The sequence below is a fragment of the Ranitomeya imitator genome, chromosome 5 (genome assembly GCF_032444005.1).
Source record: "Ranitomeya imitator isolate aRanImi1 chromosome 5, aRanImi1.pri, whole genome shotgun sequence".
Lineage (NCBI taxonomy): Eukaryota > Metazoa > Chordata > Amphibia > Anura > Dendrobatidae > Ranitomeya > Ranitomeya imitator.
In genome coordinates, this window is record NC_091286.1 from 387,031,388 (window position 1) to 387,046,181 (window position 14,794).

The 14,794-nt window shown below is 39.8% G+C and overlaps 1 protein-coding gene across 2 annotated transcripts in view; it reads left to right on the forward strand.

The window, feature by feature from the left end:
• GCLC (glutamate-cysteine ligase catalytic subunit) overlaps positions 1-13,959 on the forward strand; it is an 87,465-nt gene extending 73,506 nt beyond the window's left edge. For both annotated transcript variants that reach the window (XM_069726788.1, XM_069726787.1), the window contains exons 10-16: positions 3,508-3,620; positions 3,792-3,884; positions 7,413-7,517; positions 8,257-8,338; positions 10,514-10,617; positions 10,725-10,845; positions 12,582-13,959. In XM_069726788.1, the coding sequence (XP_069582889.1) occupies positions 3,508-3,620; positions 3,792-3,884; positions 7,413-7,517; positions 8,257-8,338; positions 10,514-10,617; positions 10,725-10,845; positions 12,582-12,787 (824 nt within the window). In that variant the 3' untranslated portion in view covers positions 12,788-13,959. The remainder of the gene's footprint in view (positions 1-3,507; positions 3,621-3,791; positions 3,885-7,412; positions 7,518-8,256; positions 8,339-10,513; positions 10,618-10,724; positions 10,846-12,581) is intronic.
• The last annotated feature ends 835 nt before the right edge of the window (positions 13,960-14,794 follow it).

Consider the following 14,794-nt stretch of genomic DNA (forward strand, 5'->3'; position numbering starts at 1 on the left):
CCGAGGTGTGGTTGGACTAGGATGCACAAGGCCAGTTGTCCTATAGAAATCACCTCCTGCTGATAAAACACTGCACTCATTTTATGGACACAGCAAAAACACTGTCCACTAAGTGACATCGCCTTAATTGGGTTTCTCGTCTACATTATGATTCTCTCAAATGCAGTAGACTTTTGCTATGTACAGATTCTTTTTAAAGGGGCTCTATCCGCGCAGAATGACTGCTTGAGCAGAGTCTCGGTGCTTTATAGCAGAACCAATCGTTTATTGCTTTCTGTGTACATTGTATAGTGGGAAAGTGTATATAGTGTGGGTGGGGCTATACAAAACTCGGTGAACTCTGCTAGAACTGCAGCAAAGAAAACTTAAAGGGGTTTTCGCACGAACAAAAGTTCATTTTAATCAATAGATCTTGGAATCATTTCCACAATTGGATGTGTTTTTAAATCAAACCTCTCGGCAGGATTTTGCTAAGTAAACTACAGACACTGTCAGGTTGGCGCCATTACACGAATTAAAATGTTACCTGGGGTGATGAAATCAGTCTTGTGGTTGTTGTGTATTCAGTGTTAGAAGTTTGCAGCTAATGAGATGCCCGTGCTCCGGAGCAGGACTGTAGGCAGAGTTTTATCTTCCTGCTCTAAGCCAGAGAAACCAAGGAAAGACCTGGCCATAGGCCGTGCCAAGGCACAAACATGTTCCTCATCATATAGACAGAGACTTCTTGCTTCAGGGTGGCTTGTGGCCAGGTCTTTGCTTAGTTTCTCTGGCTTAGAGCAGGAAGATAACTCTGCCAACCGGCTGCCCTGGAGCACGGCCATCTCATTAGCTGCAAACCTCTAACATTGAGTGTACAGGAACAGCAAAACTGGCTTCTTCACCCCAGGCAACAGCGGTAACCTGACAGTGTCTGTAGGTTACGTAGCAAAATCCCTCTGATAGGTTCACTTCAAATAAAATGTCCCTTTGCTGAGATAATTTTATAAATGTTCCCCTGCTGTGTACTGTGTAATGGCCGTGTCTGACCGTGCAGGAACATGATCTGATCATACCAAAGTCTGTGTGTGTAATAGAAAAGAAAAACTACACAAACCTTACAGCACGGGGATCACAAGTGATTCTTTCTTTGAAGTAAAACATTGTTTAAAAACAGGCAGAGAAATGTTTTACTCACAAAAAGAATCTGCTGCGATCCCATGCTGTAATGTCTCGATACTTGCATTCTCCCCTGCCCAGGAGCTATGGTACATGTTCCTGCACGGTCAGACACATCCATTACACAGTACACAGCAGGGGAACATGTATAAGATTATCTCAGCACAGGGACATTTTATTTAAACACATACATTTATGGAAGTTGTTCAAAGATCTATTGATTAAAATTCACTTTTGTTCGTGGGAAAACCATTTTAGGTGATACTTCTTGCAATCAGAGTCTCTGTCCCTACCACATGGTATTGTCAGATTACATAGCTAAAAGCTGTTGACAGATTCCCTTTAACTAAAACCTTACATGTCAGTCAATAGTGACTTCTGGATTTAGAGAGTGACAAAGAATCGCTTTCACTTCATCCTGCAGCACCATTGCGGGAAGCTGATGGGTGCTATGGCACCCAGAGGCCTAACATTGTGTGTCATAGATCAGGGGTGTCAAACTGCATTCCTCGAGGGCCGCAAACCATGCGTGTTTTCAAGATTTCCTTAGCTTTGCACAAGGTGCTGTAATCATTATGTGTGTAGGTGATTAAATTATCACCTGTGCAGTACAAGGAAATCCTGAAAACATGACCTGTTTGCAGCCCCTGAGGAATGCAGTTTGACCCCTTTGTTGCAGATTCTTTTAGGACTCCATCTATAAGACCTAAATCAACTAGGCTGTCAGTCTTACACAAAAAAAAACATGATTATGCTCTGTTCTACATAAGCAGTGCAGGGTATTATCTATTTAAAGGCTCATGTTCCAATTTCAAAAACCATCTGATACTATCATGTCCATAATGACAGGAGAGTAAAATATCTGTATTTTTCCAGCACTGAACACCGCAAAAAAAGAAACCCCAATGCCAGAATTGCCAACTCATTCACTTCACATAAATTTAAAGGGAACCTGTCACGACATCTCCCCCCTCCCCCCCCCATTCCCCCAGGCATTAGTAACTAAAATTGCCATCTCGTGATCCTGCCCCGCAGTCTCTTATGATTTATTCACACTGCGGGGCAGGATTTCGGGCCACACAGTAAGTGTACGTTCACACTAGTGTTTTGCGTGTTTGCGTCGGGCGACGCAGCGGCGACGCATGCGTCATGCGCCCCTATATTTAACATGGGGGACGCATGGACATGCGTTGTGCGACGCATGCTTTTTTTTTGCCGCAAGCGTCGGGTGCAGAAAACGCAACAAGTTGCATTTTTCTTGCGTCCAAATTTCAGCAAAAAACGACGCATGCGTCGCAAAACGCAGCGTTTTTGCGTGCGTTTTGGTGCGTTTTTATTTGCATTGTGCGTTGCGTCGCTGACGCAGCGGCGCACAACGCAAATGTGAACGTAGCCTAAGCAAGACCTCAAGTGATGTCAGTGGTCGGGCAGCGCGAACTGCGCATGCCTAAGGCAGACTATGACAGCGCTTGTGCCTGGGGAATTGAATAATGCCGAGGAGGCGGCTCCCGGCTCGCAGAGTGACAGATGTGGTGCGTCTGGATTAGGGGGGGGGAAAGACCTGCCCCATAGCGATTTGAAGGGATGATGGACAAATTTAAAAATCAATTATTTCTGCAGTGCAACGAACAATAACTAAAAGAGCCACCTTGTCAGAATGCAGCATTTGTGCTGCACAAGATGGCTCTTTTAGTTACAAAAGCCTGGGGGGGTGACAGGTTCCCTTTAAATAAAAATGATCTCTCATTACCCGAAAAAATGAGCCTTACTCTAAACAAGTGCTGGCTCTCAAAATGATTGAAGGGTTGTTTGTTTTGTTTTGTTTTTCTTGTGCAAAAGTAGCAAAAATAAAAAATTGACAAGTTGTTTATTACTGTAATCGTATTGACCCATTCTATGAAAGCATTTCGCCCAATGAACGCAAGAAATCTTGTCATAACTGCAGGGTTTTGTTCACCATGCCTAGCCCTCCCTTCATATCCCCCTTACAAGTGATCAAGTCACAGGGACCAATGAAAAACTATCTTCTCACGCAAAAAATAAGCCTTCAAATGGAAACTTATGGCCCACAATATGGTGATACAAATGTGTTTGGTGTTTTTTTTTTTGTTTGTTTGTTTTTCTGCCTTGCTCATCCTCAATGGATCCAGAGCTGAAACCAGAAAACCCCCTCTTAAGCGGGTTAAAGATTGCATGTATTTTTATCTCAAAATTTTAAATTGGGTTTAGTGAGTTTCTTAATAAAATGGGGTTACTTTACTAACCACGTCATCTACTAAACAACCAGCCTTAACTATCATTCTTTTTAATCAGACTAATTTTAATCCTGTATTCCTTTATATTTTTAAACAGGAATTGATCATCTCCTGGCTCAACACATCGCACATCTCTTTATCAGAGATCCTCTGACGTTGTTTGAAGAGAAGATACACCTGGACGACGCCAATGAATCTGACCATTTTGAGGTATGTTGGTATAGTGGTCAAAAAGTCAGATAAAAAAAAAAAAGTTAAGCAAGTCAAAAACTTAATTGCACAAATACCTGTAGTCACTGATGGCACACCTTGAAAACAAGGGGAGACTTGATAGTCTGTTTCTATTTATGTATGTTTTCAATTTTCTTTTTTGCTTCCCAGAATATTCAGTCGACAAATTGGCAGACGATGAGGTTTAAGCCTCCTCCACCCAACTCCGATATAGGTTGGAGAGTAGAGTTTCGTCCAATGGAGGTTAGTTTGTGATGTGTCTTTTTAAAACCTTCATTTGGGCAATTATTGGCTAATGGATTACTTCCATCATTGGTGTTTTTATTCTCCACATTTAATATTTTGCACCTTTTCACGGGATGTAGCAGTTGTCATCACAGTAACTACAGCAATAATGTGTCTACTCTTTGCATGTAGTGCAGTCCGTTACAATTTAATGGTGTTGTCCGGTCTACTTAATTGTGTAAATGGCAAAGCACACTACATTATTAATGGCACTGGGTCATCAAGGTGACGAATGCTACTTCAGTGCGTCAGATGTAAAGGAAAGATGCATCTGTGTGTACAGCTGTCACTTTCTCTATCATAACTACCTATAGTTTCTTGCATGAGGAAAAAAAAATGGCACCCAACTATGTAATCTACACTGTACACATAGACCATCCTTGTTGTACATTTTCTTTGTGACCTAAGCTCTTCCCGGCCTTGGATGTACTCACTACGTCATGGTCAGTTGGTATTTGCCAACCTTGGATATACGGAATACGTCCAGGCGATTTTACGGGCACAGGAGCTGTGTGTGCACGATCGCCGCCAGTTAATCATCTGATATGACAGCCCGCACTGCTCCCTGCTCTTTGACCATGCTACGTCGAGCCCCTCAAACCATGCACAGAGCACGATCTCAGGGGCTTGTGACCAGGCTGCTGAAAGTGCAAGTCCCATAATGGGACAAAGTAAAAAAAAAAAAAAAAAATTATGGGAAAAAATCAGAACTATAAATAAATAAATAAATATATATATATATATATATATATATATATATATATATATATATATATATATATATATATATATATATATATATATATATATATATATATATATACTGTTAAATTTTTATGTCCCACTAGTTAACCCCACGTGCTGGTTGCAATTTACTCGCATCCACTGTTGCTTGTTTCTGTAAAACCGCACTTGAGTCAAAATCGTCACTACACCTGTAGATAAATTACCAAAGGGGTATAATTTCCAAAATGGGGTAATTTGAGGGAGGATTCTGCTCTTCTAGCATTTGGGGCACTTTATATGGAGTCCGCTAAATATTCTAAGAAAATATTCTCTCAAGGCAAATAGCGCTTCGTCCCTGCCATGTCTCGCCATATGGCTAAGCAGTACTGTACAGCCACATGTGGGGTATTTCTACTTTCAGCAGAAACTGGGGGACAAATTTGGGTGTATTTTTTTTTTTACACATTTCTTTAAAGTAAAATCTGGGGCTGAAACAATTTGGATCGTAAAAATGTAGTTGTTCTTTCTTCACTGCTCAATGGTATATAATTGTGGCCCACCTGTGGTGTGAATATGATCATTGTACCCCTAGATGAATTCATTGAGAGGTGTAGTTTATAAAATGGGGTCACTTATTGGGGTTGTTCTGCTCTTCTCGCAACTCGGGCTCTTCCAGTGGGTCATGGCAGCCGCAAACCAGAACAGTAAAATCTGCACTATATGGCGTACCTTCGCTTCCCACAGAACTTTGCACTGTGCCTTTTAAAAGTATTTCTCATTTACATGTAGGGTATTGGCACACTCTGGCAAGATTTTTGCAAGAAACCGAAGTCAATTTGTTCTTATTAGCCCTTAGAAAAATTAAAACTTGGGGCCAAAACAACTTTTTAGTGGTAAAAATGTAGTTATTCGTTTTTCACCACCCGAGAGTATAAAAATCTGTAAGGCACATGTGGTGTCAATACGATCACTGCACCCCTAGATTAATTCATTGGTGAGTGTAGTTTGTACAGTGAAGTCATATATTGGGAGTCTGCCAGTGTGACATGGCACCCTTAAACCATTCCTGCAAAATCTCAACTCTAATATGGCGCTCCTTCCCGTCTGAACTTTGCACTGTGCCCCAAAACTAGTGTTCCCCACATATGGGGTATCTGCGTACTCCAAAGAAATTGCACAACAAATTTAGGGGTCCATTTTCTCCTGCTATCCTTGTGAAAATGAAAACATTGGGGCCAAAAAATGGCATTGTGGGGGATTTTTTTTTTCCTCTCCGTTTTCACAGATCAACATTGTAAAATACTGTGATGCACCTGTGGGTTCTAGGTGCTCACCACATATCTAGATAAATTCTTTGGTGGTCTATTTTCCAAAATGGGGTCACTTGTGGTTTTCCACTGTTTAAGCAAACCAGGGGCTCTCTAAATATGACACCCGCTCAAAATTCCATCAACGTCTGCATTCCAAAGCATTATTCTTAACTTTCTGACCCCTGCCGTGTGCGCAAACAGTAGTCTTCCCCCACATATAGGGTGTCTGCATACTAAGGAGAAATCGCACAACAATGTGTTTGGTTCATTGTCTTCTGCAACTTTGTGAAAATAAAAAATTGGGGCTGAAATAACTTTTTTTGTGGGGAAAAATGTAATATTTTTAGGGTTATTTTCACAGGTTAAAGTTACAAACTTCTGTGACGCACATGGGGATTCAAGATGCTCACCACACATCTAGACACATACCGAGAGGGGCATCTAGTTTCCATAATGTTGCCACTTGTGGGGGGTTTCCACTGTTTAAGAACATCAAGGGCTCTCCAGATGGGACATGGCGTCCGCTAATGATTCCTGCCAATTTTCCGTTCAAAAATTCGTGCTGCTCTTCTCTTCTCTTCTGAGCCCTGCCATGCACCCAAACAGCACTTTTCCCCCATATATGGGGTATCTGCATGCTCAGGAGAAATTGCTCAACACATTTGGGGGTTCACTTTCTTCTGTTTCCCTTGTGAAAATAAAGAAATTTGGGTTTAAATTTAGGTGGCAAAAGGTTAAATGTTCATGTGTTTCACCGGAATTTTTGCAATATTGAAGGAAAAAATGAAGGGTTAATAAACTTCTTGAATGTGGTTTTAAGCAACTTAAGGGGTGCAGTTTTTAGAATGGTGTCACTTTTGGGTATTTTCTGTCATATAGGCCTCTCAAATTCACTTCAAATGTGATGTCCCTAATAATAAAATGAATTTTAAAATTTGGATGGAAAAATCAGAAATCGCTAGTCAACTTTTAACCCTTTTAACTTCCTAAGGAAAAAAAGGTTTCAAAAATTGTGCCGATGTAAAGTAGATGTGTGAAATGTTATTTATTTATTAACTATTTTGTGTGACATCTCTGATTTTGAAAAGCATAGAAATTAAGTTTGAAAAGTGCACAATTTTCCAAATTTTCTACCAAATTTCTGACATGTATTTTTTTTTTTTCACAAATAAACGTATGCCATATTGTGCTTCATGATAGTGGTAAAAGTTCTTTGCTATATCATGAAAAAGTCTTCTCAGAATAAGTGGGATCTATTGAAGTGTTCCAGAGTTACCTCAAAAAGTGACCGTGTTCAGAATAGTAAAATTTGGCCTGGTCATTTACATGCAAACAGACTTGAGGGCTAAAGGGTTTAATCATTTACTGCAAAAGCAAGACAAGAGTATCTATTGTAGGTCTAACCTTATCAGATATAATTAATATATTTATAAATATATGTTTTTTTAAGGTCCAGTTAACAGATTTTGAGAATTCTGCATATGTGGTGTTTGTCGTTTTACTCACAAGAGTAATTCTTTCATACAAGCTGGATTTTCTCATTCCGTTGTCAAAGGTAAGATTATTGCTTTAGCTGAAATCTGTAAGTGAGCGTTCTTGTTTGAAAACCCCTTTTGTACAGCTTTTTGTGACCAGGCATTATAAGGCAAATTGGCTGTTGAGAGGAAATGGTCTTTAAAGAAGCACTCCAACTAATACAGGTATATACAGAGACCTTTTGTTATTATTTAAATTAGCAGATGGAAAAAAAATGGCTGCTCTGCCATTTCTGCTTTGTCTGCCGGTTGATTCCTTCATGCTGATATAGATCGATTAATGCAAACTACATTTCCTATCATGACAGTCTCATTATACTGCTCTTGCTTCTATCTAATGGTGCCAGTAATACTAAGTGACTGTCTCCTTTTAGATGAGATTTATGAAAGTGTATAAAGGAAAAGACAATTTGAGTTCATTGTTCAAAGGCAAATGCAAACTGTAAGCTACCCTGGCAGCTACCGGTGGTATAGACAGTTTGTGTCTGAGGGTTGTAGTTAACAGGATGTCAAAAACAGACTTCCTATCTATATGCTAGCACATGTACTAGACTGGTTGTCAGGCTACATGACCCAATTTTTATAATTGTGTGGGGTATTGGTTGAGTTACAGATGTATAACCGAGATGGGTTGACTTAAATGAAACAGAATGTGGATGGAGAGCAAGCAAAAAAGCTATAATCTTTTGCTCATTTTCTTAATCTGTCAAATTTAATAAAGGTCCATAACTGCTCAATACATTTTTTTTTTCCCCTTAGGTTGATGAAAATATGAAAGTGGCCCAAAAAAGAGATGCTGTTCGAGAAGGAATGTTTTACTTCAAGAAGGATATTTGTAAAGGTACGGTAAATCCTCTTATTTGCACTTCTGACAAGATAGATTGTATTGTTGAGATGCTGGTTTCAGACGATTTGCTGATGGGCCTATCTTCAGGAAGGAGTTAATCAACTTCAATAGTTATGTCTCTGTGCTGTGGAGGGAGTACCCTTCACTGTATCCTTCATGACCACTGTTACAGAGGTACTTTCAAAGGGTTATTCCCAAAATCACAATGTACTTTTAAATAATTTGTACACACATATTGGCTCAAAAAAATCAATATACTGTATATACTCGAAAAATAAAGGTATTAGATAGCAACATTACGATAGTCTATATGAATATAAATATATGTTGCCGTATGGTGGATAAATTCATAACCCAGTCGTATACAGCTAAATAGAAAGGGAGTGTGGAAACCACAAGAAAAATGACCAATGTTGGGTAATTTACGCATAGAAATCTTTATTCACAAAAAATGTTACAATCATAAAAAAGCCATAGTAGACTTAGGACAACAGAGGTACAAGGTGAAACAATGGTGGCGATTGCCCCAACCAGTCGCCACTATACAAAAGTGACGTGCGGACCGGAGAAACTCAGGCTACCACAAAGGACGTTAGTGAAAAATGTGACCTATGCTTGAATACACTGGTGCGTAAGATCGCTACATACATTATAGGATGTCAAAGTCCATATTCACAAAAATATATACCACAGTGGGGTGCTAACATAAGATATTACAGCAACATTGATGGTAATACAGCCGTATGTAGCCAGCAGCATCGCTCTAGATGTGCATTAGGGCTGTCACATATATATGTCCCTCCCCCATGGTCACATGAGACCGTACGACCCCCAATAAGACTGCCCGGTAAGTACCAGGGCTGGCCACCGCAAATGCGGCTAAGAGTTACCTGTCACGGGGGGTAAGAGATGGCCAGGTCCGGTCCTGCACGTGCGCCCGACACGCGTTTCGGAGCGGGAGTTCCTTCGTCAGGGGGCGTGGAGTATATACTCGAGTATATACTCGAGTATAAGATTACCAGAGTATAAGTCGAGGCACCTAGTTTCACCACAAAAAAACTGTGACTCTTTTTGACTCTAATATAATATCAGCCAGGTATGCATTGTCCCCTCATCCCTATCCTGGTCTGCACAGCTCTTCATCCCTATCCTCGTCTGCAGGGCTCCTCATCCCTATCCTCATCTGCAGGGCTCCTCATCCCTATCCTCATCTGCAGGGCTCCTCATCCCTATCCTCATCTGCAGGGCTCCTCATCCCTATCCATGTCTGCAGGGCTCCTCATCCCTATCCATGTCTGCATGGCCCCATCCCTTTCCTTGTATTCATGGCCCCATTCCTTCCTATCCTTGTGTGCATGGCCTCCATCAAAAAACATTAAGAAAAACTACTATACATGCTTTCCTGCGCTTCCTTGCAGCGTTTTGTTCCGGTAGCAGTAGCTGCTTTCTGCTTGTAAGCAGTGCATGGCAGAGATGTCATGCGCTGCTCACAAGCAGAGCACAGCTGCCGGAATACTCACTGCTCTCCACGCTGGGACTGTGTGGGGAGGTCAGTGAGTTTTCATTGCTGTTAAATAGTGTGCACAGTGGCAGCCGCAGTGGCTAGGCGGTCACGTGTGCCCTCTACTTTAAAGAAACAAATATTCACATGGGAGTGGAGAGGTGAATAATAATTTCTCTTAAGTAGCAGGCACACATGACCGACCGGCTGACCCTGTGTGTGCTATTATAGAGAAATTAATATTCACTGCCAGCTCAGTGAATATTCATTTCTCTTTAGCAGTGGGCACAGGAGTTGGCCTCGGCAGCCAACTCCTGCCTCCTGTGACTCTCTGCTCTGCCGCTCCCCCTCCATCTTCTGGACCCTCACTCGAGTATAAGCCGAGGGGGGTGTTTTCAGCACAGAAAATGTGCTGAAGAACTCTGCTCATACACGAGTGTATACAGTAATTTTGAGATTGCCCCTTTTTGCATATATCACACCTCCTAAATATGCTCCTCCTAGGCTTTTTACCCTCCAAAGTGCAAGAAACCTTCTGTTGGGCTTAGTCTGTATATTAGCAATGCCTAACTTACTGTGTTTTGTGAAAAAATAATGCTATCGTGGGAATAACTTTAATTTCATTGTGTAGAATTGGTTCAATGTCTGCTTTCTCTTTTTGAAAATAGCTGGTATTGCAGCTGTTGATGGCTGTTATACTGCAGTTAATGGTACAGATGCTGAAACTGAAGAGTACACTCTGATGAGCATTGACACAATCATCAATGGAAAGGTATTGCGTTTTATATGTTTATACAGATATATATTTTTCATCTAAATGACTCTGATAGGGAATGTCTCTTTAATCGGTACGATAAATTTCTACGTTGTTCCTCACAGGAAGGTGTGTTTCCAGGTTTACTTCCAATTCTCAATTCCTACCTTGAAAATATGGAGGTTGATGTGGACACTCGCTGCACGATTTTAAACTACCTTAAACTTATCAAGAAAAGGGCATCTGGTGAGACATTGATAGTCTTTATCCTACTTGTTGGTGGTATTTTCCTATATTGGTGTTGGAGGTACTCCCCCCACCCCCCCCAAAGCCAGTTTTTGTTCTCCCATGCACCCAGACAGTGGCTTTCCCCCACATGTTGGCGTACTTGGGAGAAATTGCCCAACAAATTTTGTGGTCCATTTTCTCCTGATACACTTGTGAAAATTTTAAAAAAATTGGTTCTAAAGTTAATTTTTTTTGTGAAAAAAGTAAAATGTTCAGTTTTTTCCTTCCACGTTGCTTCAGTTCTCGTGAAAGCATCTGAAGGGTTAATAAAATTCTTGAATGTGGTTTTGCGCACCTTCAGGGGTGCAGTTTTTAGAATGGGGTCACTTTTGGAGACTAAGCTCCCTTAATCATGATCATGATTAATTAATCATGATTAAGGGAGCTTAGTCTCCAGAAGCGCGTTGAGATTCTTACCCATATGGTTCGTGCTGAAGTCTGTAACCTCCATGTTCAAAGTTTGTGAATAAAGAAAACTCTTTTTTACGGATTCGGTGAAGCTGGACATTCGTTTCTTTTTTGGACTTTATACGCCTGGACACAGCGGGTCCGTGCTCCCGAAAATTGGTTTATGCATCACGGGTGAGCTGGCTTATTTTTGTTATAACAGAAAATACCCAAAAGTGACCCCATTCTAAAAACTGCACCCCTCAAGGTGCGCAAAACCACATTCAAGAACTTTATTAACCCTTTTTTACGGATTCGGTGAAGCTGGACTTTCTTTTCTTTTTTTGTATTTTCTGTTATATTGACCTCCCTAAACTTACTTCAAGAGATGATCCCAAAAAAAAAATAAAATTAAATTTTGTTGGAAAAATGAGAAATCGTTGGTCAACTTTTAACCCTTATAACTTCCTAACCCCCAAAAAATTGGTTTCCAAAATTGTGCTCATGTAAAGTAGACGTGGGAAATATTATTTATTAAATATTTTGTGACACCACTCTGATTTAAGGGTACAAAAGTTGTTTGAAAATTGCAAAATTTTCTACATTTCTGCCAAAGTTCCATTTGTTTTCATAAATAAACGCATGTTATATCGAATAAATTTTGCCACTAAAATTAAGTACAATATGTCATGAAGAAAAAAAAATCTCCGAATCGGTGGGATACGTTGAAGCGTTCTCGAGGTATAACCTCATAAAGTGACAATGATGAATCCAATTTTTACAATTCTGACCACTAGTACCAAATTGGCTCTGTCACTAACAGGTTAAATCTCCTGACCCTGCAGTGGTCTGTGGTCATGGCTTCCAGTTGGGCAGAGCTAATTGGTGCAGATGCGTTTGTGACTGACGTGTCCCCTCTGGAAGACTTTAATATTTGAGTGTAGAACCCCTATGAATGTGTGCATTTTATGAATGGAAACCTAAAAACATAGGTGGAAGAAGGGTGATTGCTTTAATAGGTTGGTGTAATGTCCAGCATGCGTGAGGGGCATAAAATGCATGCAATGGTAGGATCCACATCAGTTTCATACCAAAATCTTTGCTTTCTGACATATTACAAATTTAAAGACAAGTGGCACAATACTCATTTGGCTCCAAATACTCATCTCAGGGATATAATGGTGCACATCTGGCAAATGTAAGGATGATGTCCATTGTGGTCACTTGTCAAAATAACTAAATGGTTTGTTAGATAAAATACCTATCTATCTAAATGGTATTTACACAATTTTTTTTATTTTTTGTAGGAGAGCTGATGACTGTGGCCCGGTGGATGAGAGAATTTGTGTCAAATCATCCAGACTACAAGCAAGACAGCGCTATCAGTGACCAAATAAATTACGACCTGCTGGCGAAATGCAATCAAATTGCTAATGATCAGGCTGGCTGTCCTGAGCTGCTAGGGTTCTCTACTAAGGTCAAGCAGAGTGGGAACAAAAATGTGTCTCTATGATGTGACGCGTCGCCCATAAAGTGTTATCTGGTTGGTGACCAAGAGACACTGCGTAAAAAAAAATTCATGGGCCAATCTGATTTTTTGCAGTGCTTGCTTCATAATTAAATATGATTAACCTTTTATACAGTGAACATGTAAATAGAAAAATATTTTTCTGACTAACAATGTATTTGGTTAAAGTTGTATCAAGTTACTGTGAAATCAACTCACAATTGTTATGTACACCATGGGAATACAGTTCTCTGTTCTTGACAGTAAAGTACCAGTACTTCTATATAATAAAGGAAGATAGTGTAGATGATGGCATCCCTTTAGTAAGCAATGTTGAGTCTTACACATGCAAAAAATTAGGCAAGGAATAGCGCTAGGAAGCTGGCACACAACTATAATTGGCTCCCAAAATGAATAAACGTTTAGCTGAAAAGTTTTTCTGCTAAAGCAAGCCCATTTATTTTGCCCAGTATAATGGCATTTCCCCGGGGGAGACCTGCATTCCACGATTTGCTAAAGCGTTTTATTTCCACAGTAAAGATCTGCCGCTTTCATACTTAGACTTTCCCCACGTTCTTTTAGGCCTCAATCTGACTTATTTCTGTCAGTGTGCTGGATCAAAAATTGATCAGCTTTTGGTCAGTGTGTTAATTTTTGCTTTCAGTGTTTCATTAGTTTTTCTTGCATGCAAAGAAAAAGCAGAAGCCTGAGAAACCTCCATCAGTCACATCATGGATGCAGTCAATAGGCTGCAGAATTTTTCACGGACCCATAGATTTGAACATATTTTTTTTATGAGCAGCCATATACTCATATCCATGTTCAAACATGTATGTAAAACAATAACATCTGAATGAGTCCTTCAATTGACTTCAAGAATCTTCTTTTGCTGCATTGCTTTCTAATGTAGGATTTCCTCATAGTACTGACCAGAGCATGTCTAGGTGACAACCTCGCCAGCCTTAAATCTTGTGTGTTATGTACAAACCCAATGTCAGCCTGATGTTATGTAATATTTAACAATCGCTTGTAATGCTGCTCGTCTGGTAAAGAATTATAACCAACTGTATATATGTGAACGGAGCATATTTGAATGTTAATACAAGTCTAATATGAAGTGGGTTACAGCAGTTTATAAATAAATATTGCAAATATGATGAATAAACTTTTTCCCAGTAGCTGAATCTTCTGAATTTGTCGCTTGGTTATAGGTATGCTTTGTCTGCCGAAGTTGTGTTAAATGTTTTACAATTTGAGTCTTCAGTGGTTAATACTTAATTTCTTACTGAAAAGATGGTAAATTGCAAGTTTTTGAGACTACACACTGTGCATAAATATTTTGCTATTCTCTGCCTGATGAGACCTGAGTTGTCTTCGATGGTAACAAATTGCAAGCTATCTTTTCAGTTGTCCATTAAAAAGTGTCAACCAGTGAGGACTCTCAATCCTAAATATTTTTCTATCTACTGGCTATCCCAGTACAAAGATATACAGCTCTGGCAAAAAATTAAGAGACCACCATATTAAAACCCTGTCATGGGCAGCCCAATCTCCAGACATGAACCCCATTGAAAACCCCTGGAATGTAATCAAGAGGATGATGGGTAGTCACAAGCCATCAAACAAAGAAGAACTGCTTACATTTTTTTTGCGCCAGAAGCAGTGTGAAAGACTGGTGGAAAGCATGCCAAGACGCATGAAAGCTGTGATTAAAAATCATGGGTATTCCACAAAATATTGATTTCTGAACTCTTCCTGAGTTAAAACATTAGTATTGTTGTTTCTAAATGATTATGAACTTGTTTTCTTTGTATTATTTGAGGTCTGAAAGCACTGGATTTTTTTTTTAATTTTGACCATTTCTCCTTTTCAGAAAAAAAAAATTATTGCGTGGAAATTCAGAGACGTGTCAGAAGTTTATAGAATAAAAGAACAATTTACATTTTACTCAAAAATATACCTATAAAGAGAAAAATCAGACAAGCTGAACATTTTGCAGTGGTCTCTTAATTT